Genomic DNA, 27,960 nt, shown 5'->3' on the forward strand with positions numbered 1-27,960 from the left:
GAAATCGATTAAATCACCCATTTTTTAATCAAATCAATTGTCTAGTTGGGGATCCATCGCTGCTCACTGGGAGGAAACTTCACATGCCTACCTGCACTGAATCAGTCCACAATACATTGTAGTTTACATTGTACTGTAGAGAACCTACTGCTGATTTCGGCTTGTGTGGTAATAAAACTTCTCAAATGTGCCCGCCCGTAATGTTAGGCTGTATAAAGTGTTAGCTTTGGTCACACCCACCTGTTCCTTCTTTCATTGAATTTTTTTGATTATCAATACTTATGGGAAGCATTCTGATATGAAACCTATCTAAGAACACTGCCAGATACATAAATTACATTTATGTGAAATTTCAGAAAAATTGGCCATTATTTTGGAGTACATAGGAAACAGTCTCACACATAGACAAAGTTCCTTTTATATAATTGTAAAAGTTATATAATTTTCAAATAACTGAAAATTCTTTTACTAAATTTTTGAAAGGCTCTAGTAATTCATTAGAAATCAGCTTTTTCTAAATAAATTTTTTTATTTCAATCAAAATGCAAATAGCTTACATCCATGGGATGTTTTAGCTATTTAAGTGAAAATCGAATTTTTCTGGAAAACAGATTTCCATTAAAAGGTAAAGAATTTGCATGCCTAATTACCCCCACTCCAGAAGATTGTTAACAAGACCAAATGAAGTCATTTTAATCACAGTAAGAAAGAAAAAAGTCATTTTAATCACACTAAGAAAGAAAAAAAATACTACTTCATGCGTAAACAGGTTTTTATTAATTTAACCAACAACACTTTTACCAACTATCTTGACGTTGGCATTGAAAAGTTAAAATACAAGGCGATACTTATAATAGGCCTGTCAGTCATGCAACTTGAGAATGCTAGAATTAAAGGCCAGCAAGATTATTTTCATCTTCTACAAAATATAGAAAAATACCGTTCATTATTATTAGGCTTGATTAATAAAAAAAAATTTTGTTTACATTTATTTTCTGGTTATTTTGGAATTTTTTAGATAATGATTGATAATTTATATTTTTTGATTATTTAGACTACTGTTCTCAACTTGGATTTTTGTCTCACAGCATTTTGGTTGATGTAACCTGCAAAGACCTGTCATGCAATGGAGAAAAGTGCTAAGTTATAATTAGTTCCAAGTGACAGTCTTCTCGAGGTTATAGATTCAATGAAGATATAGATGATTATTAATTAAGAATTACTTAAGAATTTTACCCATCCATAGCTGACTAAAGAAAAACAAGTACCCCTATCGATTAAATAAAGGGTTCTGTTTGAAATTACATACAGCGTTTGACAAAATATGCCTGAAAAAGGTTGGGAGTAAAATCATTCAATATGTATTGAGAATAACATTGAAGTTGGGAATACTAGTCGAAATAAACCCAATAATACAAATTATGGAACTTAAACATTTTCATGAGATTTAAAAAAATTAAAATGTTTTCAGTGAAAATTTGTCATTGAAACATTTTTCAAATTCTTTTTCAACTAGTTTCAAGTTTTAAAGTTGTGTAAAATTTTGTTAAATTGAAAAAAAAAAAAAAATGAAAAATACATTAACAGGTATTATAATAGCTATTCATATTCAATTGCTATACTATTATATCAAGTGTTTTTATAATTTCTATGCATTTAATCAAATCGATTTTCTATTTCTGCAAAATGATTTTTTGAGGGGGGGGGTCTTTTATTTTTTCATCATGACAAGGTTATTTCATTCTTTCTTTCTACGGGTATATTCATGGAAATAAGTCAATTATTATATGGAGTGTTCTCCAAAACTTGCCACATGGAATCATTAATAAAAATGCACAATTATTTCTATAATCCAACGATATTTGGTACGAATAAACACCAGTTCATGCCTGACTTGTCCACAACATTGCACAGGATTCATATAGATTTTAAGTCCATTTTAAAGGTTTTTCAAGTCTTTTTGATATAGATAAAATTTTATATATAACGAAAGATATAATTTTAAAAAAAAAACCGTTAATATTCTAATTAATATTTAAAAAATAATTTAATAATATTTATTTCAATTTGGAATTTCATTTCGGCTACATCCAATTGGCCTTCGGGTCAAGATCAAAGTGTAGCATCTGTTCTTCAGATCTACACTTCAATTTCTTGTTCTCTGTCAGTGGAGGAGAAATCCTTCACGACTGAGACAATTTTTATTTTTGTTCCTTTTCTCCACATTAAAAAACGACCCTGGTGTCTAACTCTGTCCCGTGGGGAGGCACTGTAAATAGGAACATCAGGTAGTTTCGTGATAAAGGGGCGTAACTCTTGTATCGCCAATACAAGAAATAATAATGCAATTTTAGAAGAACGTATTTGATTTGATTTTTAATTTGGAAAAATATTTTAATAGTATTTATCATGATTATATTTTTAATATTGCAACACTAATTTTTACTGGACATAAAGAATAAAATTTTCAAAGCCTTTTCAAACCTGTGTGAATCTTGATTGCATTTACAAATGGTTAAAAGTTTTGTTTTCTCACTGTTCAATATGCCGATACATTTTCGTAATTGTTTAATGTGAAGGAAGTACAGTACTTAATGTGCTTCACACTCACTGAAGCTCAGCCTCTAAATTTTTATCTGTGGAATTATTTCAAAGATAATGCTTATCAAAACTATCCCTGTACTATTCCTGAACTGAAAACGGACATTAGAGCATAAATCATGGACGTGTGCCATTACCAAATGGTCGTCTCATCAACTAAAACAGTAGAATTTTTGGCGCTTGTACAGAATTGGGACGAGATTTTCAGAAATTGTAATACTGAATTTCACATGAAAACAATGGTATCTATGTATTCCTCGTATTTTTTAAGATGAATATATCCAAAAATTACGCAAATTGATGAGGTAGAAAATATTTTGTTAAAGAAAATAAAAAAGTAGAATTTGATGAAAACAATCGTAAAACACAGGACAGTTCAAAAAGGGAGGTAATTTTCCATTTGAATTAAAAAAAAAAGATGGTGTCAATTTTTCAGTTGCTTACATGATTAAAGTTGTTTTGTTTAATAACCCAGTAATATTCAGGTAATTTCGACTGCATAATTTGGAAGCTACCATTGTAACTTATTAGAATTGACAAAAAATCAGTTGAAACCATTGTTTTTTATCTGAAAACTTAATTTATCGACTACAAAATCTTGTCCCAGTAATGTAGAAGCAACAAATTTTCAAGCAATACATTTAAAAAAGTTACACCCATTTTATGGATTCAAAGAATATTTGACTGGTAATTATTTTTACAGTAAGAACACAGAATATTCATTGAACAAAAAAAATTAAATCGTTGCGATTTTTAATAAAGGAACATTTATTATTTTTTTTTAATTCAGCGGACACTGACAAATATTTTCAGGGAAGAAAAGTAATTTTTTTTTTCTTATAGTATTAACGCCAATAGGCATCAATTATTCCAAAAGGAATATTATTAGCAACAGTAAATTATACAGATTGACGTAGAAAGCAGCTTGGAATTTCTATAGGATACCACTAGTTATTAGATACTACTAACATATTCCTAACTAAAAAATTTTTCAGTTATTGTTACCTCATACTAATTTAATTCATGCTTGAACTCAGACATGGACCCAAATTGTAATGCTGCTAGGCCTTTTATAGGTATCACCTTGATTAACATAATACCAACTGCAAGCAATTCAATTGCTGATAACGATTGTAAAAAATATATTGTCGACAAATTTATTATATTTCACCCATATAGGGAGGAGGCGGAGCGTATATTTTTAAAATTCATTTTAGAAAGTGTTTATTATTAATAAGTAATCCAGTGTTCCTTTAGATTTCTTCTTGCACCTGGATTTACATAAAGCTCAGTCAAGAAAAATACAGTTGAGGATTGTTCAATCCTTGTTGCATTATAAACTTCTCATAGCGTAGACGGTATCCATTGTCTTTAGAGACAGAAGGTCAGTAGTTTGTCATTAACATAAAACTATTTTTAGTAATCGAATATTGGTTTGAAGAAAGAGGATATCTTCTAATACATATTTCATAGAACTGCAATTAGATGTAACAATGGTTTACACTGAGTTTAGTATATACACGGACGATTTTAAACAACCAATCTGACTCTGGAAACGAGCGAGAAACTGAAGATCAATAGGGTGTTTAAAAATCAAAAAATTAAAATAAAGAGCTTCAGAAGGAATTAGGAATTGGACAGAGGATCAAATGATGAATCAAACGTCAGGTTCATTAAGAGGATCAAATGATCACTCAAACATCAGGGTCAGCAAGAGGATCGAATGAGGAATCAAAGTTAGGGTCAGTCAGAGACTCAAGTGTTAATAGTGTAGGGGTTGTAGGGGCTACAGAATCAAGGTTGCTCATATAATTTTTGTGAATTTTCATGTGTCTAGTCAGATTCGATGATACAGGAAATGCGCGATCACACAAATTGCATTTGAATGGCTTTTCACCAGAATGAACACGCATGTGAGTCGACAAATTTGCCGTCTGCGAGAAAGTCTTTCCACAAATCTCACACTTGTAAGGTCTTTCCCCCGTATGAGTCCGTACATGGCGCAAGAGCGGTTCAGACCACGTGAATGACTTGTCACAGAACTCACAGCAGAAAAGCTTCTCCTCAGAGTGCGAGCACATGTGACGCGACAGGGCCGAAGACTGAGAGAAGCCACGTTGGCAGATTGTGCAGACAAAGGGTTTTTCCCCAAAATGGCAACGGAGGTGCCGTGAGAGGGCCGAGAGTTGAGAGAATGCAGCTGTGCATATGCTGCACTTGAATGGACGCTCACCGGTGTGTACACGCAGGTGTTGTGTTAAATCAGACGACTGGAAAAACGATTTGTGGCAGACTTCACATGAGAACGGTTTTTCACCAGAGTGTATCCTCAAGTGCCGCGTCAAAGCCGACGACCAAGCAAATGAGCGTTGACAAATGTTGCAGATATGCCCTTTTGCATTTTCGCTGGAATTGGACACGCTGTTTTTTGATCTTTTACCTTTGGTTTTATCCATTTTGTTTGATGTTGCAGTTACGCGCGTCGTCTTAGATTTCGGTTTTGCATGTTTTTGTAAACCAACCGAGGACGATGCTGGTCGTGACGGAGATGATACACTGGCTTCATTTAAAGGCTCGTTCTGTTCTACCTTGGGAATAAGGGGTTTGAATTCAGTTTTATCTGTTGATCCTGGTATCTGTTTATCTAAAGAACAATTACTTTCTTTATTTTTGTCATCATCTTCCTTAAGTGATGAAGAAGCAGCGGAGCTTTTTAATTCAGCTGACTGTTCGGAACCTTTTTTAATTCCACGATCAAAATCATATGCTTGGTAAAATGACGTTGAACTAATATGACCAAGAAGATGTTCGGTAAGTTGGCTACAATCCTTAAAAATCTGAAGACAAATTTCGCAGGTCAATATTGTGGTCCATTTTTGTGGTGGTTCATTTAAATCATTCTCGTTAAGATCTTCACCGTCTAAAGAGTTCTGCAAAGCCTCAGAATCTGTTGTTGGTAAGATTGTCTCATTTTTGTTAAAAGATTCTTCTCCTTCATTGTTCTGTAGTTTTGGATTCTTACTTGACGATGTTTCCAAGACGTCGGTATTACATTCGGTTTCATTGATATCAAGAGTTGTACAAGTATTATTAGACTTCGTATTGTCCAATTTGTTGGCCGATTCATCTGAGCAATCCATCATGTTTAATTTTACTTGATGAATTAAAAATCGTTCAGTTGTGCCGAGATACCAATATAGAAATATATATATAAAAAATGAATTGCTTTCTCAAGGGAAATAACTCAAGAGAAAAAAGAAAAACAATGAATAATTTTCCAGGAACAGATTCTTTTCCATTTATATATTGGAAACAATTTGTTTTTTTCTTGACTTTTTTTTGATAAAAATTGTAAGACAAAGAAGGTTTATAAGAAATCCTTTATGTTGTCCATCAGTGTTGGAAAAAAAAGGTTACAACCTTTTTTTTTAATCTGAAAAAGAAAATAATTTTATTGAAGGATTTTGTTGAATAAATGAGAAAAATATATTCAATAAAAAAATTTGGTTCTTGTTCAGAATTCCCTCTATATTAAAAAACAAAAAGAAAAATCTGTATGAGGTACATATCTATGACAGAAAGAAAATATCATATTCCAAAAATCATGTAAATAGCTTTATTTTTATAAATAAAATGACTTAAGTGGTTATAGGGAATTCATAGACATTACAACAAAAATCTGAATTATCTTCCTTGTTTTGTGAGATTGTTTTCAAAATAGCTTTACAAAGAATGTCACTCCTCAGCCATAAAATTTGATTTTCTTATCTATATAAATAAAACAGTAGATATATCTGTTTGAATGTCTGTATGAAAATATTTAATTGATAAACTCTTAAACTACTGATCACATGATACTGTATTAACAGGAAATAGTAATCATACACCAAGGATGGTTTATAACGAGTAAAATCCTGGTTTGGATGGATGAATAACACGTACAGAAATATGTCTGCAAGTTGAAGTGCAAAATGTTCATTTCAACTTGACATATTTCTATTAATTTTGGGCCTGCACTTGAAGTGGTTTAATTTTAAATCTTTTTTATTTGTCTGTTGATAGCTCAAATAGTAGGGAATGTTTTGATTACGATTCTAGCTGATGGTACCCAAGTCATTTCTTTTTTTAATTTTTGAAGTCAGTACTATATATTAGTTATAATATTCTATGGAGAATTGGCTTTGTAATAATACTAAATCTGCATGAATTAAAATATATTTAAGCATGTTTTAAGACCAGGCACACCCTGCTTGCTTAAAAATAAAACTACTTGATCAAGTTATGTAATTTTTAAAGTAAAATATTTTTTCATCACGGGTATGTACATCATAAATTGTTCTTTATTTTTTGGATAGGCACCAAATATTTTCTCTATGAAGTTGCTGATAGAAAAAAAAAAATTAATTTATTTTTGTGAATAAAAATGGTAATCTCCAAAAATACCGTTAGGGCTTACAACATGGCCGCCAGAAGAGTCACGTGATCCGGCTGATCCAAAACATGAATCGTGCAAATGGAAAACGCAGCCTTGAAGGCAAACTTTGACAAACAATCACAATTTGTTTGTATTTAATTTTTTGTTGATATAATGTTGTTATAAAAATAGGCAAACTTTGAGAAACAATCTTAGGTTGTTTTTAGTTAAAACAGTGTTTATAAAAAGTATTTTATTCAGAACAAACAAGTGGTCGACTAGGTGTATCAGAATTTTAGGCAGAATTTTTGACACCCTCAACAAAAAACTGCGAATAAAATATATAAAACTCGTAATTTCTGTTTTTAAAGTGGGTTGTCAATTTTCTTTATGAAATATACTTCCAAAATAAACTATTACAGTCGTTTAAAACATAATAGAAGTATTATTTTTTATTTTTTAAAAACAATGTTTACAAAATGTCTACGAACGTGCATAGACATTTTCCATTTGTACGATTCATGTTTTGGATCAACCGGATCACGTGACTCTTCTGGCGGCCATGTTGTAAGCCCTAACGGTATTTTTGGAGATTACCGTAAAAGTTAATGTTTTCTTATGATTAAAAAGACAAAAACAAATGCACCATATTTGATTTTTGCATTTAGACTTTAATTCAAATGTTTTCCATCAAAATTTTTCCTGTTTGATTGTTTTATTAACTACAAGTGGTATTCACCTGGCATTGTGGAGATATATAGCTGGTTGAAAAGTTACTTAGGATAAAATAATTTCATATATAATCATGTTTACAATTTTTGCCCTGAAATAAAAAGTTTAAAAATAGCATTTTTAATATGAGGTTAAGTAAAAAAAAGAATTGTTGACAGAGAGCTATAAAAAAAGAGGAAATGAATTTAACAAAGTAAAGAGAGTTTGAATGCAAACAAACAAAAATTTTTAATCTTAAAAATACCAATAAAAATAGTTAAATGTTTAAACCATTTTTTTTTAAAATACATTCTTTACAGAGATGGTCTTTCTTAATTTTTGTTCTATAAAATGAAAAAAATCTATATAAAAAAAAATGGGGCGCTTCTACAGAATCAGGACAAGATTTTGTAGTCAATTAGTAGAGTTTTAAGATAAAAAAAAACAATAGTTTCAACTGATTTTATTTTTTTCAATTCTAATAAGTTACAATGGTAGCTTCCAAATTATGGAATATGTCGATACCATTGTTTTCATGTGAAATTTAGTATTATGATTTCTGAAATTTCGTCCAAATAGTGTAGGAGCACCAAAAATTGTTTTTTTTTTTTTTTTTTTTTACATAGGCATCACCACATTATCAAGGCCAAGAGGCCACTCAAGGATAAGGGTTAAAGAGTGTACAGTAGAAATTGGACATTATAGTAATCATTAGTAATGAAAATTTGGTAAAGTTGATAACTTATATGGAACGGCTCATCAAGAACTTATTTACGTGAGACTTGAAGACAACCATATTGTAGTCAGCCGGAAAGCAGGAAAACGGAAGACAATTCCACAGGCGTGCAGTTCTAAGAAAAAAGCTTTGTTCATGGAATCTACGTTTAGGTTTAGGCACAGATAAAGAGTGGAGGGAATTATTGATAGTGTTTACAGCTAGACGAGTGTTTCTTGTGAAAGTTTGGCGAGGGGGGACCATAGATTGAAGCTCATTCGAACACTTTCCATGAAAATAACGATACATCAGAGACAAACTCGCAACATCTCTTCTGTGAGATAAAGGTTGCAAGGAAGACAAAAGGACATCTCCTACGAGGCTACGAAGTCTATTTTGAACTCTATCAAGGCAGGACAAGTCCTTTCTAGCAGCTCCTGCCCAGATGTGGCAACAGTATTCCATCCTTGGATGTACCTGGCTCTTATATAGATAGAGAATAGCATCAGCAGTGAGATATCTACTGGATCGATAGAAAGATCCCACCATTTTTCCAGCGGCTTTGGCAACAGATTTGATGTACGTGTTCCATTTAAGATCAGGAGTAATGGTCAAGCCAAGAAGTTTGTCAAAACTTGAGGCCTCCTGAAGACGAGAGCCATTCATTTCAATTGATGTCATATGTTGATCAGAATGTTGATGATGTAAAGAGAGAAGCTTGGTTTTAGATGCATTAAAAGTAACCAGCCATTCTTTACCCCATTGTACTACGTGCTCAAGATCAGAGGAGAGAGAATTGGAGAGAACTTGGTCATTTACTGTCTTAGATGTGCTACCATAAATGGTAGTGTCGTCAGCATAGATGTCTACAAATGATGTAAAGATGTGATTTGGAAGATCATTAATGTAGATCAGGAAAAGAGTTGGGCCCAGGATGGACCCCTGAGGGACACCGGCATTAATACTGTGAGCTTCTGATTTTTGCCCCTCAACTACTACTCTTATGAACCTATCAGAAAGAAATGATTTAATAATTGAGAAGACATTTCCAGCAATACCATAGCTAGAGATCTTATGAAGTAAACCTTTATGCCATACCCTATCAAAGGCCTTAGATATGTCAAGAGCAATTGCCCTAGAAAGGTTGCCTCCGTCGAGAGATTTACTAATCCTATGAGATATAACTGTAAGCACATCTGCTGTAGATCTAGCAGAACGGAAACCATATTGAGTGTCACTAAGAAGGTTATTTTTGTTGAGATGGTTGATTACTTCTGTATTTAACACAGATTCCAGCAACTTACTCATGACGCACAGGAGACTTATTGGCCTGTACTGAGAGGGTGATGAGCGATCACCTGAATTCTTAAATACAGGGCATACTGATGAAATTTTCCAGGGAGATGGGAAACTATTCTCCTTAAGACAACGTTTAAACAGTTTTGTAAGTATGGGCGCTAGTTCAGGTTGAAGTTTTTTGAGTACTATAATTGGAATACCATCAGGGCCAGTTGCTTTACTGGAATCAAGGTTTTTGATTAGCTTCGCAACATCACGTACAGATATACGTATATCACATAGCGTGTTTTCTGATACAGGAGGAAATATTGGGGGTTGGCAGCCTTGATCGCAAAGGGTAGAATTAGCTGCGAAGTTCTTGACAAAGAGTTTGGCTTTGTCTGATGCTGACGAGATTACCTCAAGTCCATTGATAATAGTTGGGATAGAGCACACGCTTCTGTTCAGGATTCTGTTTGCTATTTGCCAAAACTGGTGGGAACCAAGCCGCTGCTCAGCTACTTTGGACTTAACAGATTGAACATACAACTCTCTTGCATTCTTTATTACTTTCTTACAATGGTTGCTGGCAGTCCTGAAAGCGGCTTTAGTTTTCATACATCTATTACGTTGGAAACAATGGAAAAAGTGATTTCTGTGCGCAATGGCAGCAGCACATTCTGGAGAGAACCATGGCTGACTGTTAGGTTTTTGCTGAAACTTTTTCAAGGGTATGAAACGGTCAATACCTACAATTAACCATTCCGTCAGGTCTAATACTATAGAGGACACATCCTTTTTACACATGGAATGCAGAGGTAGATCAGATATAAATGTACGGAAGTTATCCCAGTCAGCCTTAGTGTATCTATATACTGTACGATGGAGAGGTACGTCTGGGGACTTATTACATTTCATTTTTATCTTAATTGATACAACAGAGTGGTCGGAAGAGCCAAGAGGCGACAGAACAGAAACTGAACATAGTTCAGGGCAAGTTGTGAGAAAAAGGTCTAGTAGGCTCGCATACTGGCCATCATTGTCGGGCACACGGGTGGGTTCCTGAACAATCTGAGTGAGGTCATAGGCAATGGAGAAATCATGACAGAACCTTCCCTCATCATCGGTCTTGTTAGAGTGGGTCAACCATTCGACGTTGTGAACATTGAAGTCACCACAAACGTGAATGTTAGCTGAAGGATAAGCAGATAAGACTTGGTCAATTTTCTTAGATATGCTTTGAAAGATAGTAACTCCGCTGTTATGTTTTTTTTACATTGTTATTTTATGAATGTAACTGATAATTACGGCTGTGACAACAGAATATTCTTTTCATTCTTTTGACTCTCGGGTATATATCCAACACAGTTAATCTGTCTCTATAAAAACATATAACGGATTAACGGATATATACTCAAGTGAAAACAATGAAAAGAATATGCTGTTGTCACAGCCCTACTGATAATTGACCCTTGTGGCCCCAGTTGGCACTGAAGGAAAATTTCAATAATGTCTTTAGATTACTTTAATAATTTACATTTCAGAAACTAATTCAAATTTAACATATCTAATTCTATTATACATTCCTACAGCTATGTACATAGAAAACGGAGCCATAAAACCTGACATGCAACTAGACTTATGAAAAAAAATTTCAAAAACTATTTTATAAATATACCAGGTGAACCAAGTGCAAGAGAGATTCAAGCAATCGCACTGAAAGGGATGGCCAGAATCTTTAAAAGATCTCAGTTGGAATATTTGGGTTAGCGGATATGTTTTGCATCTGGTAGAAGGCCACACTCCCAGCTTGGAAAAAACTGATTATTGAAAAAAAAAATACAGAAAAATAAATATTAACTTATATACAACTCATCGGTGCAGCTAGACAAGCAACTGCTTTAAGCCAGGATTGAAACCCGACTGTGGAACTGACAGTCTATGCCTCTACTCCTACTATACATTATCATACAGCACCTGCTGAATGTAAGTAAAATCTTGAAGTCATTATCTTTTCAGTTAGTTGGAGAGTTCAAACTAGTTTTTAAGCTAAGTGGCATGCAACACCTATTTTTTTAAATTATTTTCATGTGTTCAGAAGCTTTATATGCAATCATGTTTCACTTGTGAAATGATTTTATTCTTTTATAGTCTCCAACGTTTTTCTCATATGAATCTTCTACTCTTTTTATATGATTGATTCAAAGAATTTTGTTTATAAATTAAAAAGAAAAAAAAAAAGAGACCTTTTACAAACTGTAAACATTTTTTGATTGGTGGTAGATTTATTTTGAGTTCCATTACATTCTTAAACTAACATTTACACACATTGAAAATGTCTTAGGTCAGAGTTAATACTCAACAAGTGAAGCGTGCATGGTCCCTCATGAGTGCACAGTGAACGAGGGATAAAAAAATTAAGTTCAGCATTTGCCCCACCCCCATTTAGCACCAAATGTCCCCAGAGGACGTCAAATCCTGGTGAAAATGAACAAATGATGCAGTTTTAGGCCTTAACATATATAAATTTGAGTTCTGCACTATGCAAAAAAAGAAATGACTAAGTCCATCATTTGCTTCCTCCCATTTAGCCCCAAAGTCCCCAAAGTCTTAACATATTTAAATTTGAGTTCAGCATCATGCAAAACTGCTAAATAAACATACACAGAAAATTTTGGACAAATATGGTAAAATAGTCCCCAAAATGGAGTGTTTTTATTGGCCCTAAAAGAGCCCCTAGGGCACACCCAAGAGTTAGTGCGAAGTATAGACAAACAAAATTATATAGAAATTAGTTAGTTACAACTTTTCAGAAAGTTTTATAAAAATCCAAGGCATCAATGTTTTTTAATAAGCACGAACGTGTCAATTTTAGCCATTTTAACCCGAAAGGTACCCCTAGGGGGCAACCAGAGTTTTCCTGGAAAATCCGTTTTGTTACTTTTTTTTACTCATATCATGTTTAATGTTTGTGCGAAAATTTAAAAAATTCCAAGGTGTAGTTATTGAGAAAAGTGTGGACAAGGGTGAATTTACAAGTCCACCCGCCTTTTGTCGAGGGACCAATAAAGTTTTATTAGCCATTTTGCTTATTTTTGTTTGTATGCATGTGCGGACAAGAATTTAGTGTCCATTAATATGTATTGGATATTATTCACGATGCTAGAAAGACGCACATTCGGGTGTTATACAGGAGACCAAGAATCACAACTGCCAGAATTAAATTAGCCAGAAAAAACTGTTTTATTCATCCAAAATGTTAAGCATGTATCCATGCTATAGAAAATATTTGTTAATCAGACTGTAGGTAATAGTAAAATACAAACACAGAAAAAAAAAAAAATGAATAGTTAATGAGAGCTCGTTTTATAAAGCAACATGCAAATTAGTTAACCTTCAGATGTCACTAAAATAGACATGACTAAGTATATCAGAAAGCTGTTTATCTTCTATGATGAATAGGAGAGTTTCAATCTCATTTGTAGTACCACCAATGGTTCAACTTTATAAATATACAAATGATTTCATTAAAATGTTTAGCTACTTAAAAACAGGGTAATTTTTGTTTGATATTGAGTTTGTGGTTATTAAATCAGAGTCTAAAAGGTAGGTCTGTTTCACCAATGTATTAACTATTTGCAAATTTTATACAAAAGACATGTGTCCGAGATGAGTATTTACTGCTGACATCATGTTTTATAACTAGGGCTATGACAACAGAATATTCTTTTCATTGTTTTGACTCGAGTATATATCTGACACAGTTAATCAACCGAGAACCACATCACTCTATATAAAAGCATATAAGATTTCAACGGATACACACTCGAGAGTCAAAACAATGAAAAGAATATTCTGTTGTTCTAGCCCTATTTATAACAAACATGGGAGAAAAACGAATGTACACATATTCAAGGTAATGGCAGAAACTCTTGAAAATGACCTTCAGTCTATAGTGGACCGGGGTTGTAAATAGATGATAACATTTAATGTTGCTAAGACTAAGCTTTTTTTCCCCTCGAACTACTACAAAAAAAAAAAAAAAAAAACCAAAGAAAAAAACCCTTCTCAACTAATAATTGTCATGACATAATACCTTGCTCATCGTTCAAACTATTCGACTTATCATTCAAAGGCAATACATTGTGAATATTGCCAAGGCTCCTACAAAGAAGATAGGTTCCCTTTACTGTGCAAGAAAAATACAGTTTTCTATATCTTTACAAAGCCACAATTCACCCTTGCATTGAGTACTGTTGTCATATCTAGGCCAGTGCATCTATCACTCTTTATTTTTTTTTAGACAGGGTCCAAAAAAAAGAGTCTCAAATCTATTAGGTCCTGCACTGTGTGTCAAGCTTCAACCACTGTCCCATCACAATGTTACATCCCTGTGCTTGTTTTACAAGTACTTTAATGGAATGTGCTCTGATGAACTCAAAGCACTTGTGCCCCACCGACGTACATAATCCCGACTAATCAGACAAGCATCAAAATCTCACTTTTTCACTATTCGTAAATGTGATAGAAAGCCTTCTACGCTAACAGTTTCTGCCATCGAACTGTTTTCTTGAGTGTACTAACATGCAGAACTTTAAATATAATGCTAACAGACATATTGCTGCTCAACTCCCCACAGTCCCTTGTAGACATGATCCCAAATAGTAGTCTCTTATGTCAAGCAGCAATGCATTTTGTTTGGGATGAAGAAGTGTAAATAAAAATATATCATAAGGCATGGTGGTTAGGGTTTGGATGTGATGGTTTACGACTATGAAAGGAGAATCTATCACTAAATATTTTCAAATTAAACATCTAGGTTTAGTGCAAGTATATTTACTATGTAAATTTTTTATATATATCAATGAGATTTATATTTTAGATGCCGCACCACTTATTGAGGCCAAAAGCAACCTGAGGATAAAGGTAAATAAGAATGTAAGTTCAGACGGCAAAGGAGACAACAAGGGCAATATGGGAAGCCAAGAAAAAGACTGAGCAATCCAAGCTTTTAGATTTACTATGAAGTATTCAGGATAGCTTAACAGATGGCAAGCACAAATATTGATATTATTGGGGAGAAGGGCATTTGAAATGAAAATGGAATGAACACAACAAGAGGGGTGTTTGGAAATGCTGTTATGAAATGCTATTATGAAATGCCGAGTTTTCATGGATCGAGAAAGTTCAGAAGTTTCAGAAACACTATCTGATCGAGTTTTAAGAATGGACAAAAAAATGGTACGGAACGTAAGATGAAGAAGGATTAAGCTGGAGGGCCCTCAAGCATTGTTGCAGAAATGTTGAAGGCTACAGGTAAAACAGGCACGGTGACGATCACGAATTTGAAAAATCAGATCAAGAAAAAGATGGTGATCTTAGATCGATTGCAAGGTGTAGTTATTGAAATAGTATTATTGAAAAAATAATTCAATAATTATTGAAAAAAAGATTGTGATCTTAATACAATTGTAAGGTGTAGTTATTGAAAATAGACCCTTAGGACAAGTTGATGGGCTGTAAAAGTGATTGAGCAACAAATAAGAAGTCAGATGAGCATGGATTAATTACATTTTGGTTTTATGGCTCAGTAAAGTACCACGGGTGCTATATTTATCTTGAGACAAATGTAAGAAAAGTACCCTGGTAATAAGAAGAACCTGTATTTTGCTCTTGTGAATCTGCCAATTTCTAAAATTCCCTGACACATGTTAGCATGAAACAACTGTTAAACGAAATATGACAATAATGTAACTTCAATGAAGAATGTTGATTACAATATTATAATAATACAATAATGTTGTTTACAATATTATAATAATAAAAAATAATGTTGTTTACAATATTATAATAATAAAAAATAATGTTGTTTACAATATTATAATAATAAAAAATAATGTTGTTTACAATATTATAATAATAAAAAATAATGTTGTTTACAATATTATAATAATAAAAAATAATGTTGTTTACAATATTATAATAATAAAAAATAATGTTGTTTACAATATTATAATAATAAAAAATAATGTTGTTTACAATATTATAATAATAAAAAATATTGTTTACAATATTATAATAATATAATAATGTTGTTTACAATATTATAATAATACAATAATGTTGTTTACAATATTATAATAATAAAAAATAATGTTGTTTCCAATATTATAATACAACTCAACCATTGTAACTTTTACTCGCATTAACATTTTAAGTTTATACTTATTAAATTATTTAACAAAAACTAAATACAAAAGATAAATAATTGTAATGAAATTTTAATTTCAAAAAAAATATTTTTGCATTAATCGTCATACGAGGATTGAAAGTATTAGTCAGAGAATTACTCAAGAGGTTTTGATTTTCCAATAGGACAGATTGACAATCATTTCTTTACATTTCATTTGAAGAGGACTATGCTGTAGTCAGTTGGGAAGCAGTGTTTTGTACCACAGATGAGATGTTCTTGGAAAGAAACTTTATTTGCAGAAGTTTCATTTTTTGGTGGAGAGAGAGAGAGGAAACTTCTTTTCAGTGATTGTAGCCAGATGAGTTCTTACTGTATGAATCTTTTATAAGTGGAAACCAGAAATTGGCAATCTGATGAGCATCCCTTTTTTTCTTTTTTTTCTTACATAGGCATCACCATTTATCAACGCCTCGAGGCCACTCACTCGAGGATAAGGGTTAAGAGTGTACAGCAGTCAATCAGACAATATAGTAATCGTTAGTAATGGAAATTCGGTAAATTTGTTAACTTAAGTAGCACGGCTCATCAAGAATTTGTTTATGTTGGACTTGAACACAACCATATTGTAGTCAGCTGGAAAGCAGGCAAACGGAAAACAGTTCCACAGGCATGCAGTTCTAAGAAAGAAGCTTTGTTCATGGAATCTACGTTTAGGTTTAGGCAAAGATAAAGAGCGGGGAAATTATTCATAGTATTTTCAGCTAGACGAGTGTTTCTTGTGAAAGTTTGGCGAGGGGGGACCATAGATTGAAGCTCAGACGAGCACTTGCCATGAAAATAAGATTTTTTTCACATCTGATCATGTCTTTAGTTTATTTTAAAGTATAATTTTAATTTAACTAAAAATGGCACAAAATTAAAATGCAAACATAATTTGAATCCAGTTAAAATTTTATTTCTGTAATTTTTAATTATAAATATCAAACTTAACATACCCAACAGTAGCCGCAAATAGGCAATCAATTTTAATTTAACTAAAAATGGCACAAAATTAAAATGCAAACATAATTTGAATCCAGCTAAAATTTTATTTCTGTAATTTTTAATTATAAATATCAAACTTAACATACCCAACAGTAGCCGCAAATAGGCAATCAGCTTGTTTATAATATCTAATAGAGCTTATAATAACGTATTAAATTCAAGATTACCTCATTCTATAATTTAACTAGCCTGAGTGCCCTGTGTTGCCGGGTGTTTGGAGGTGTGTGTTGTGCAAAAAAAAAAAAAAAAAAAAGTGGTAGTAGGCAGGCAGGCTCGAACCTGTGATGCAAAGGGGGAAAAGAAAGTGAAAGAAAATCTGATATCTTACCGCTACTCCAAGATGCGATCAGAAGTCTAAAGCGTTCAAATTTAACGGAATCAATCAAAAACAAAAGATGACTTGCAGAAATGGCATTGCTTTTAAACCTCCCACGAAAACAAATTAGACACAAGATAGTTTTTAATGTGGGGGGAAATACCAGCTCCCCAAAAAGGGGGCACTCTAGCAGCATCCAAATAAATAGTAATTGTCTCAGTATGACGGGTTTCCCCTACATTGACCAAGAACCAATTACAGAACAGATACTATCCGACCCAAAGGCCAGGCATTTGCGTTCAAATAGTTTTGCTTTATCTATATATAGAAAAGGCAAAATGTGTGTGTGCATTTTTTCTGCATGTCTGGCAAAGGCTTTTTTCACGGGAGTTCTCCAGGGAGTTACTATGTCTTAAAACTTTTTAAATACTCCTTAGATAATAATACGTATGATTTATGAAACGACGTTTAAATGTCTTTTATTTCAGCAACTTTAATGTTACAAAATTTGTGCTGTGAATCTTTTTCTCTGCTACTTCTAGAAAACCATACGTTGATATTTATCCACCTGCGTTTTTAAACATTTATTTTCGTCTGTTCTCAAGTCCCTGCCTTCATGGCGTCATGCTATGCCATCAGACTATTAACCTCAAGGCTTTGGGTTCAAGCCTACCTCCCTCACAAAACTTTTTTTGCTTTTTTTTTTAATATTTAAGTTATTACTTCGCTTATTATTTTTGTTTTGATCTAACCACCCCCCTCCCCAACACACACACACACACTAAAAACACTCTGGCAATGCCGGGCACCTCCGCTAGTTTATATGAAAAAACCAAACAAACAAACACTCGATAAAAAAAAAAAAAAAGAATGCGAGATATTACGATCTGGGAAGTATGCAAAAACTTCTTGCAAAATCTAACCGACGCAAGAAGCCTTTCGTGGACATACACAAACGCTGACGCCCATTTTTTCCTTCATATAAAAGAAGATATATATATATATATATATATATATATATATATATATATATATCTTCTTTCTAAAAAAAAGTGGTAGTAGGCAGGCAGGCCCGAACCCATGACGTGAAGGCAGAAAAGAAAGTGAAAGAAAATCTAACATCTTACTGCTACTCCATGACGCGACCAGAAGTCTAAAGCGTCCAAATTTAATGTGAGGGAAAACTAGCTCCCCCGAAAAGAGGGCAATCCGTCACCTCTGTCGAAAGTTTTAGGCAAACATACATATATATATTTCCACAGACAGGTGAGATTTATATTCTAGATTATCATAAAAACACGTTAAATGTGCAGATATTTTCTCAAACGTAAAAATACACTCATGGGGAGGACAATGTATAGATTTTAGTTTTACTGGTTGTTTAAAAATCAATAAATTTTTTACTATTTTAACATTATTACTAACAGTGAAAGATTTTATTTTAAACAAAATCAAAAAGATGATGAATTCCAGTTTTATATATCACTAGCGGGGGGTGCCCGGAGTTGCCTGGGTGTTTGGAAGTGTAAACCGAAAAACCAAAAAAGTTTTGGTAGGCAGGTAGGCTCGAACCTGAAGCCTTGAGGCAAAGTCGATAAAAAGAAAGCCTGACATCTCATTGGGGTGAAGATCAGTCCTAGGAGCTTATCAAATCAGGAAATTTCTTCAAGGAAAGAGTCATTCATTTCAATTGGGGCACAGCAAGAATAAATGAGATAGAGAATAACAGCTATATTAAGCCTTGATCGGCCATCGCTTAGAGATGGTGTCTCGATAAATGTACAAATCTCCATCACTGCACTGGGTTGGCATGAAGAAGGGCATCTGGCCTATAAAAATCTTGCCAGAGTTTAGGAAATGGCTTCAAAAGAAAATCTGTCATATTTTAAGTTATGTAGTTTAAATAAAGACCTGGCCAGAGATAGGCTAGTTTGAAAGTAAATTTCTAAAAGCTGTTCAACACATGTTAACATGCAAAATGGACATTAAACTGAAGATGATGATGATGATTATGATGATGAGAAATGATTATGATGATGAGAAATGACGGTGTCACAAAAAAATGTCATTCATCAAATAAGAAAGAGAGAGAGAGAGGAAGAGACACTATTTTTTGTCACAGATCATCTTCTATACAAAAGTTTGGATCCTTGGGATTTAGTATGCTTCTAAAATTTTGAGAATATTGTTTATTATATGGGTGACCATTTGGGAATTCCAGATGCTGTATGCGCTCTCTGCTTAACTCAGCATTGTTTCCAGACATTTAGCACTTCTCCTTGCCACTAGACTCAAGCAGTGCTGATTCAAGAGAGGTGTAGTTGGCGATTAAGAAACCCTTGCCTTACAATTACACGTGCAAATACCCTTACAGGGGGTATCCATTGTCTCTTGAGACTGAACAGAGGCATCTCTCTCATTGTTTATTATCTTATCTTGCTTGTCACTGTGCACACTTCATCTTTATATAGGAAACATTATCTCGGGCATATTAATGAGATAGATGAATAAACATAAATAATGGGTCAACCAGTAAACAGGTTTTCATTGGATGATACAAATATACTTTTATTCAGCAGTACTTGAAATGCTAAAAGTGATTAATTTTTGTCATAACTGTCATCTCTTGAGTTTATTTGTGAAATCTTGTCATTTTCTGTGAAATGGAAAACAATAACTTTATCCTTTTAAATTCTATTGTCACAATTAGTCAAAAACACAAATATACAATGTACCAACATTTAATAAACAAGTTGTCTGCTATTTATTAAAATTCAATGAAAATTTTAATGAATGCCTCAGCATTTCATTCATTAAATTTTATATTGAACTAGCTGTCCAGACACAGTGTTGCCAAGAAATATACTTTCATTCAGCATGTATTTTAAACTGTTTTTTATCTTAGATGAAACTGCACACAGGTAGAGGAACTTTTATTTTTTATATTATTTATAAAAATTAACTATTATAGCATTGTTTGATCAAAAACTTATTAATTGAATCAAATATATCTAAAAATTATAACATGTTATTTTTTTTAATATTTAAAATTATAACTATTTTTTTTAAATTTCAAAATGGTTTAAGATTAAAATTTTTAATTTCAATATTTTTAATTGACAGTTATGCATTCAATTCCAGTGAAAACAAAGAAAATTACCTCAATTAAATATGTCATAAGTCTGTTGAAACTCTTTGAAAGAAATCTAATAAAACACAAAAAAATATTTATCATATAAAGTTGTGTTTACATAATTTAAAATAAAATATTTTCTTTCAGGCTTGAGAGGAAGAACAGACCTAGAATGATTCTTTTTTTTGGAAAAAAAAAAAAAAAAAAACAAAAAAACTTGTAATTTTCAAATGCTTTTTGGAAATTTTTGTTTTATGCAAACATCAAAAATATGCTTTGTAATTTTTTTTCACATGAGGATTAAAAAATTATTTGAATTATTCAGACTATTCTCATATTAATATGATGTAACTTCCGATCTCCTACAAGTGCGTTTTCGTTATAAGTTCTCGACTTTGACCATTAATATTATTTGGATTATACAAACTACTGTCCTCATCTTTAATGTTATTTTTACAACATTTCAGCCGATGTAACCTACAACCTTCTTTGGTTGCGTCTTGTTAAACTATCGAACTCGCGAATCTGCATGGAACCCTTTATTTAATCAAAGTGAGTACTATACTCTATTCCATCAGCAACCAGAATGAGCTTCTAAGGTAGAAGTGCTAAGTAATTTGCAGTTATATTCTGAGTATTGCCCACACTGAGGATTGAACCATCAACTTCCAGAAGAGTATTACTTACCAATTCCTTTACTTTATCAAGTACTTTATTCATTACGCCATGGGTCCTTGTGACCATTAGATTACCAAATTCGAAAAGATATACCTGAATAAGGTCAGAGGTTACATTGGTAATCATGTTGTGAATATAACAAAGATAATAATCTGAATAATTAAAATAAATACATATCAAAAAATAGTTTAAATAATTACAGCTTTGAAGGATAAAAAGTTCAACTACCTGATATTTTTATAAAAATTTTATTTTGTTTTTGTCAACTAATTTGCATCATTTTGTATGAAATATAAAAAAAGACAATAGTTTACTTCTATTTCTTTACTTTGCTTCTGCTGAATTGAATCTTTATTTTTTGAAGTCTTATATACAAGAAGTAGATTTGCTGAAATGATTTTCATTGGCTGATGCTAAATATCCATTTTACAAATAACCTGTTTTTCTGTCAGGCTATTAACTGTAATTGTATTTTTGAGATGAGGTGTTTTCATTGATTGAGATTGTTGGACTGACTTCCTCATCTTGGTTGTTATTGTCACAACGTTTCGTCCGTTTTGCCCTCTGGCCTTCATCAGGTGTTTTGTATCGAACTGGGGAACCGTTTGTTAGGAGTCTCGAACCCAACCCTTTATTATTATTACGGGGGTACCGTGTTCGGACTCCAGCTAGGCTTTGGGACTTTGAATGTTACTTTTTCACTGCCTTCGTTCAGGATTGAACTCAGCACCTTTGGGTAACTGTAACTTTTGATACGTCTAGGACCACTCGACATAGTGACATATGGCCGAGTGGTCCTAGACGTTGTATCAAAGTTTACAGTTACCCAAAGGTGCCGAGTTCAATCCTGGACGAAGGCAGTGAAAAAGTAACATTCGAAACAGAGAATCAGCAACTAGGTCCCAAAGCCTAGCTGGAGTCCGAACACGGTACCCCCGTAATAATAATAAAGGGTTGGGTTCGAGACTCCTAACAAACGGTTCCCCAGTTCGATACAAAACACCTGATGAAGGCCAGAGGGCAAAACGGCCGAAACGTTGTGACAATAATAACCAAGATGAGGAAGTCAGTCCGACGATCTCAATCAAGGCTATTTACTTTGTAAAGTTTATGTAGCTTGTAGAACTAGAATGATGTCACTTTTGAGAAAGAATCACTTTTTTCTTTTTGCTTGCTGATCGAATGGCTCTATTGATCTAAAGATAGAAAACACCAATGAAACCCATTAATTATTGACGATCATCAACTTTGGAACATCTACAAGATTTGTTTTATGATTGTATAATGATTGAAAGTAATAAAAAAAAATATGATATTGGCAGCTGAAACAAACTGAAGTGAAGACAAGATTTTCGGTATTTTTTTTACTTTCTTTCCACCTTTGCATTCACCATTAAATTGACGACTTTTATAGGTGTTTGGGTATGCTGAAAACGAATATCACATTTAACTTTAGTGCAGACAAGTAGTTTACTGTGTATTAAGAGCTTTCTTATTCAATGTAATCGATCATATTTTACCTGGCAGCCATGTTTTTTCCAACACTCCCCCTCTTCGGCATGTTAAGAACGGCAAATGCCATTAGCATTTATTAAGTAATACATTAGAAAAAATGCCTTAATATCCAGAAAACTATTTGTCTGCTCCAAATTTGAATGTGATATTCGTTTTCAGCATACCTGAAAACCTATAAAAGTAGTCATTTTAAAGATGAGTGTGGAAAATAAAAGTAAAAATTCTCCAGATTTTCACTTGTAGCAATTTTTTCCATTTAAACACTTTTTTTTTATGCAATACATTGTGATAATAAAATAACATTTAAATATAAATATGTATTGAGGCACATAAATTTTATTTCATGGGAAAAATTAATTAAAATTTGACCATTTAACATCGTTAAAACTTGAGCATTTGAGATATGTGACGTCAAAATAAATTCAAGTAATTGGTTTAATATAGAATGTTCAGATGTCCAAAATTTTTGTCATACAATTTATTAATCTATATATCTATAAAAGTGAAAGTATCTGTGTGTCTGTCTGTGTACATTTCTCTACGCAACAACTCTGTCAATTTTCAGTCTACAAACTCGAAATTTGATATACAGGGTATTGAGATTTGAGAAAATGTTTGTAATCCATTTTTGGCCAGAAATTTGGCTGTCAAGGGGTCAAAGTTCAACGATTTGACCTTTGACATCTCTACCAAACTCCTCCGACAATTTTGGGTATAAACACTTGAAATTTTAGATATAGGTTCCTTCGACATGGCCCTAACTTAACTTGATTTGAGCCCAAAACAATAACTGTTAAGGGGTCATAATAGGGGTCAAAGTTAAAAAAAATTTGACCTCTGCAGTCTCTACCAAATTACTCAGACAATTTCTGGTCTAAACATTTGAAATTTTACATAAAGGGTATTCAGAGATAGGGCAAGCTTTTTAATTGGTTTGGGTTGAAAATTTGAGCTTCCAATATTTAAATGTATGTATGTATGTATGAATGTTTGCATGTCTGCCTAAACTTTTGATAGAGGCGACGGATTTTCACAAGATCAGTACGGTTTTGAAGCTCGGCCCTTCAGACGACAAATAGCAAAAAATTGGCTAAAAACATTCATTTCTTCACCCTCAACTGGGCACTTTTCAACAGAGAGGGGTCGCTTTTTTTGCTGATATTTTCAAAAGTCATCCCCTCTTTTCGATTGTCTAACCTTAATTTAAACCTACATCACTTCCGGTTTTTCAGTGGTCATAAAAGCGAAGACGTCAGTTTTTTTCCCCCGTTCTTTTCCTCCTTCGCGGTACGGGTTCGAGCCTGCTTTCCTACTACCACTTTTTTTTTTTTTTTTTTTTTAGCTTAACATCTACCTCCAAACACCCGGGCAACGCCGGGCTGAAATGCTAGTACTTTGAAAATATTTTTCCAGAGGTAGATTAAAAATTTATCCATAAAAAAAATAAAAGATATGGAAGATAATGTCATCACCATCGCCTATAAGAATTTCAATTGTTGTAGTATTACTCTGTGTCCCTCTCTCCACACGCACACACTGTCAATGGAAAAATAAAAATTAAATTCTATATTTTTCAAGCAATTACATGTCAACACCTGAAAAAAGTTTTTAAAAAATATATATATTTTTAAACTTGAGAGTAAAGATTCATTGTATTATGCAAACTTAATGTGATATGATCATCCAGTTGTTGACCATATAATACAGAATAACTATTTTATCTATTAATAAAATGAACAGAATTTTGGAAAAAAAAAAAAAAATAGTTACTCGTTCTGTGCAACATTATGCTGTCGAGGAATGAGTAAATAATAACATTTTCTAGTCAGAAAGTGAATATCCACAAATCTCTCTCTTTCTATATATATCTATAATATAAAGTTGAATGTGTGTGTGTGTGTGTGTGTGTCTGGTCACGAATAGGCTCCTATATGGTTGACTATTTTAAAAAACTGATTACATATAATGATAGAAGATGTATCGAGACACAGGAATGGGTATGTTTGATCTGGCAGAACGGTGGTTCATTAAAATTGTGAGGTCTGCATTTGCGCCTGGTCCACAAAATATGGAGATAAAAAATTAAAAAAAAAAACAAAACGTTTACAAGTGTTTTTGATAAGTATGTTTTAACTTAAATAGGGATGGTATAATAAAATTGTGGGGTCTGCGTTCGCGCCTGGCCTCCATAGAATGGAAATAGGCACACACTTTAATAAAGACTTTTCATATCTATCTGCGTAAGTATACTTTGATAATTATGTTTCAGTTTGAAGAAATATGGTATAATAAAATTATGGGGTGTTTGTTCGCACCTGACCTCCATAGAATGGAAATATGCCACAAAGTTTAACAAGGTTTTTTAATATAGCTCTACAGAATATTGTGATAAGTGTTTCAGTGTGAACAGGTATGGTATAATAAATTATGGGGGTTATCTATTTTATTTTTACTTTCATCATATTTTACTTTGGTTTTGATACCCCCAAATTCAACCCAAATTTACAACCCTTCCTTTTCATAACTTATCATACTTCCATAAATCAGAGTCCATTTTCTGTTTTTGAACCCAGTCAACGATGGGTACTTTTGCTAGTGTGTATATATATATAGTAATTTATAAAATATATATGGCGATTAAGCTACACTGAATATTCTGCGTTTCATCCAACTATAGGATTCTTCGTCAGGCTTTCGTATATTAAATTTATGTGAATAAATGAAGTAGTTATATATATATATATATATATATATATATATATATATATATATATAAAGCAGATTTGTCTGTGTGTATGTGTAGTGGCATCACAGTTAAATGTTTGATCTCAGAGGAAGATTAAATCTGGACATAAGACGAGATGTGCAGAACAGTAGACTTCGATGATAAGTGCATTTTGGAAGAATGAAAGTGAGTTTCGGGGCTAGTAGATGTAGAACAGTCAAGGTAGCAGGTCCATTTACAGGAAAAAAAAAACAAAGGAAAACTTGGAAGTAATAAAATTAGACTTGAGAGAATGAGAGATAAATAAAGACCTGGCCAGAGATAGGTTAGTTTGAAAGTCAATTTTTTGAAGCCGTCCAACACATGTTAGCATGTAAAAAAACAGATGTTTAAACAAATACGATGCTGATTTTCAGATATTTCCATATTATTAATCACACAAAAAATGTCACTTCTAAATAATAGGAATCAAAATAAACAGACGAATGCCAAACTAAATTTATAACTTGGGTTGGGTTAGGGTTAACCAAAATACATTGTGGTGTATATTATGTAGAAGTAAAAACCATATTTTTTATGCTTTGTTGGCAGTATGAGGTCAAAGGGTAAAGTTTTATAGAATCATTACCCGTCTTTCTATTTTTATTGATTTAAATACTTATTTTTTACAGGTGTTCTGAGAACGATTTTAGCATTTAAAATGCTCAATCTAGTTTGGAACCGAAAGTGATTCGATAAAACTATCTTAATTATTAAGCAATAAACAAGATAAAAATATTCGTATTTTCGAGAAAGGTTCTGTTTGCAATGAAAATTTCTTGTAAAACGATTCCAAACTATTAGTTAGTACAGTGAAAATAAATAAATAACGGATTCCTTCCATACCCGTCGTACACTAACACCGATTTGTATATATGTTATGTCTAATTTGAAAAGGCGTTCTTTTCTGCTATAACATCCCCAGCTTTAGATTTTTGTTTTTGATTTTTATTTCGGCAATAAAAAATAAAATAAAATAATAAAAAAAGACTTTACTTTATTTTTTAAGTGGTTATCCTAACAACCTTGCTGGAAAGAAAACGAAACAAACAAACAAAGAATTATTTTAACATTTAAAGTGGAGAATCGATTTCATATTTAACGTAAAGTGGAGGTAAATTTTTACGATGTGCCCCACAGTGCCCCAGCGTATTATAAACACCCCAACGACCACACCTCCAATCTCCCTATGTTAAGAACGGCTTTCGAGGTTGGGGGTGTTTATTCCAAAAACTGTTCTTAAAATGAGGAGGTTGAGGTTGGGGTGTATATAATAAGCTGGGGCACGTCATAAAAATGTACCCCATTTTTTTTTCATGTGTGCTATGGGAGATGAATCCTGTGCAGGTATTTGGCGGGAGAGGGGTGTGGGGGGGGGCAATATTTTCGACGATTATTACCTGGTTTTATGACCTTGTCATTCGGACTTAAGTGTTCCTATCTACAATGCCTCCCCACGGGACAGAGTTAGACAGACACCGAGGTCGTTTTTTAACGTGGAGAAAAGGAATAAAAATAAAAATTGTTTCAGTTGTGACGGAATAAGGATCTCTTCTTTTCCACTGACAGAGAACAAAAAATTGAAGTGCAACATCTGAAGAACAGATACTACACTTTGACCTTGGCCTATTCGGACTTGGAGTTAGTGGTAAAGAAATTTGATTAACTGTCTTACAAGGTTAAAATGGGTGATTACTTTACCCTAAATTTATACATGGAACTGATTCCTCATGCCTTTATCTTGCTAAGCTTTTCAGGGTGTTCACACGTGATCGCTTAAAAAAGATGGAATTTCATTGAAAGACGGGATTTGGTAGAAGGTATAATTCTACAAATTTATCATTTTTTTTCTGTGTACTATAAACTGGTCAAAATCATTTTTTATCCCCAAAATCTACATTTTTGGGGGGAGAGGAGAGGTTGTATACTTTGCTAAAAAAAATGTTTTATTATCGTCAAAAATAATAAAACGAAAATAAAATAATATAAATTTATCTAATTTTTTTTTTTATTAAATCGTTATTTATTGAGGTTTCTAACTAAAATAAATATATCCTAGAATTTTTTTCACTTTTCGATCTTCCAGTGTTTTTACATTTTCATGGACATTTATAAACACGTGCGCAGAAAAAATAAAACCATTTTTACTTACTTAACCAAAAGGTCGGAAATATCAGGCAAAATTAGTAGAACTTCAAATCATAAACATAACTAAATACTGGAGTAGAAATAGATATTTAGTTCTTTTGAAGAATTTGTCAAGACAAAAGCGCCTTAAACCGGAAACGGTGTAAAACTTCATTAAGGCCCTTCTGAATATTTGTCCGGGTTAAACTACGGGAGATAAATCCTAAATTTAAGCAATCTCATTTTTGTGATATCTATGAAAGTTGATCAACTAAGGCGTTTTTCCTGTATATTTTGATCACACACAATACCTGTTAAAATATTCCATGATTTTGAGATTGAGTTATATTAAAAAAAAAAAATCAATTTTCATTGTTTCAAAATTACAATTAAAATAACATCAAGTCACACATCGCTTACTTAGCTTCAGTCTATTAATCCCACCTTTCTTATTTTATTTTGTTTGGCATG

The 27,960-nt window shown here is 32.8% G+C and overlaps 1 protein-coding gene across 1 annotated transcript; it reads right to left on the minus strand.

The window, feature by feature from the left end:
* Positions 1–754: 754 nt before the first annotated feature.
* Positions 755–27,862, minus strand: LOC145255762 (uncharacterized). The gene is made up of 2 exons (XM_080114422.1): positions 27,515–27,862; positions 755–6,034 (listed from the first exon to the last, which is right to left on the minus strand). Exon 2 carries the CDS (start codon positions 5,742–5,744, stop codon positions 4,296–4,298), a length of 1,449 nt encoding a protein of 482 aa, XP_079970548.1. The 5' UTR covers positions 5,745–6,034; positions 27,515–27,862; the 3' UTR covers positions 755–4,295.
* Positions 27,863–27,960: the final 98 nt, after the last annotated feature.

This window comes from Euprymna scolopes, chromosome 31 (assembly GCF_053919585.1).
Source record: "Euprymna scolopes isolate OS-2025 chromosome 31, ASM5391958v1, whole genome shotgun sequence".
Lineage (NCBI taxonomy): Eukaryota > Metazoa > Mollusca > Cephalopoda > Sepiida > Sepiolidae > Euprymna > Euprymna scolopes.

What these genes read in the sequence shown, in the direction of transcription:
- LOC145255762 (XM_080114422.1), bottom strand. Translation starts at nt 5,744, where the DNA reads ATGATGGATTGCTCAGATGAATCGGCCAACAAATTGGACAATACGAAG.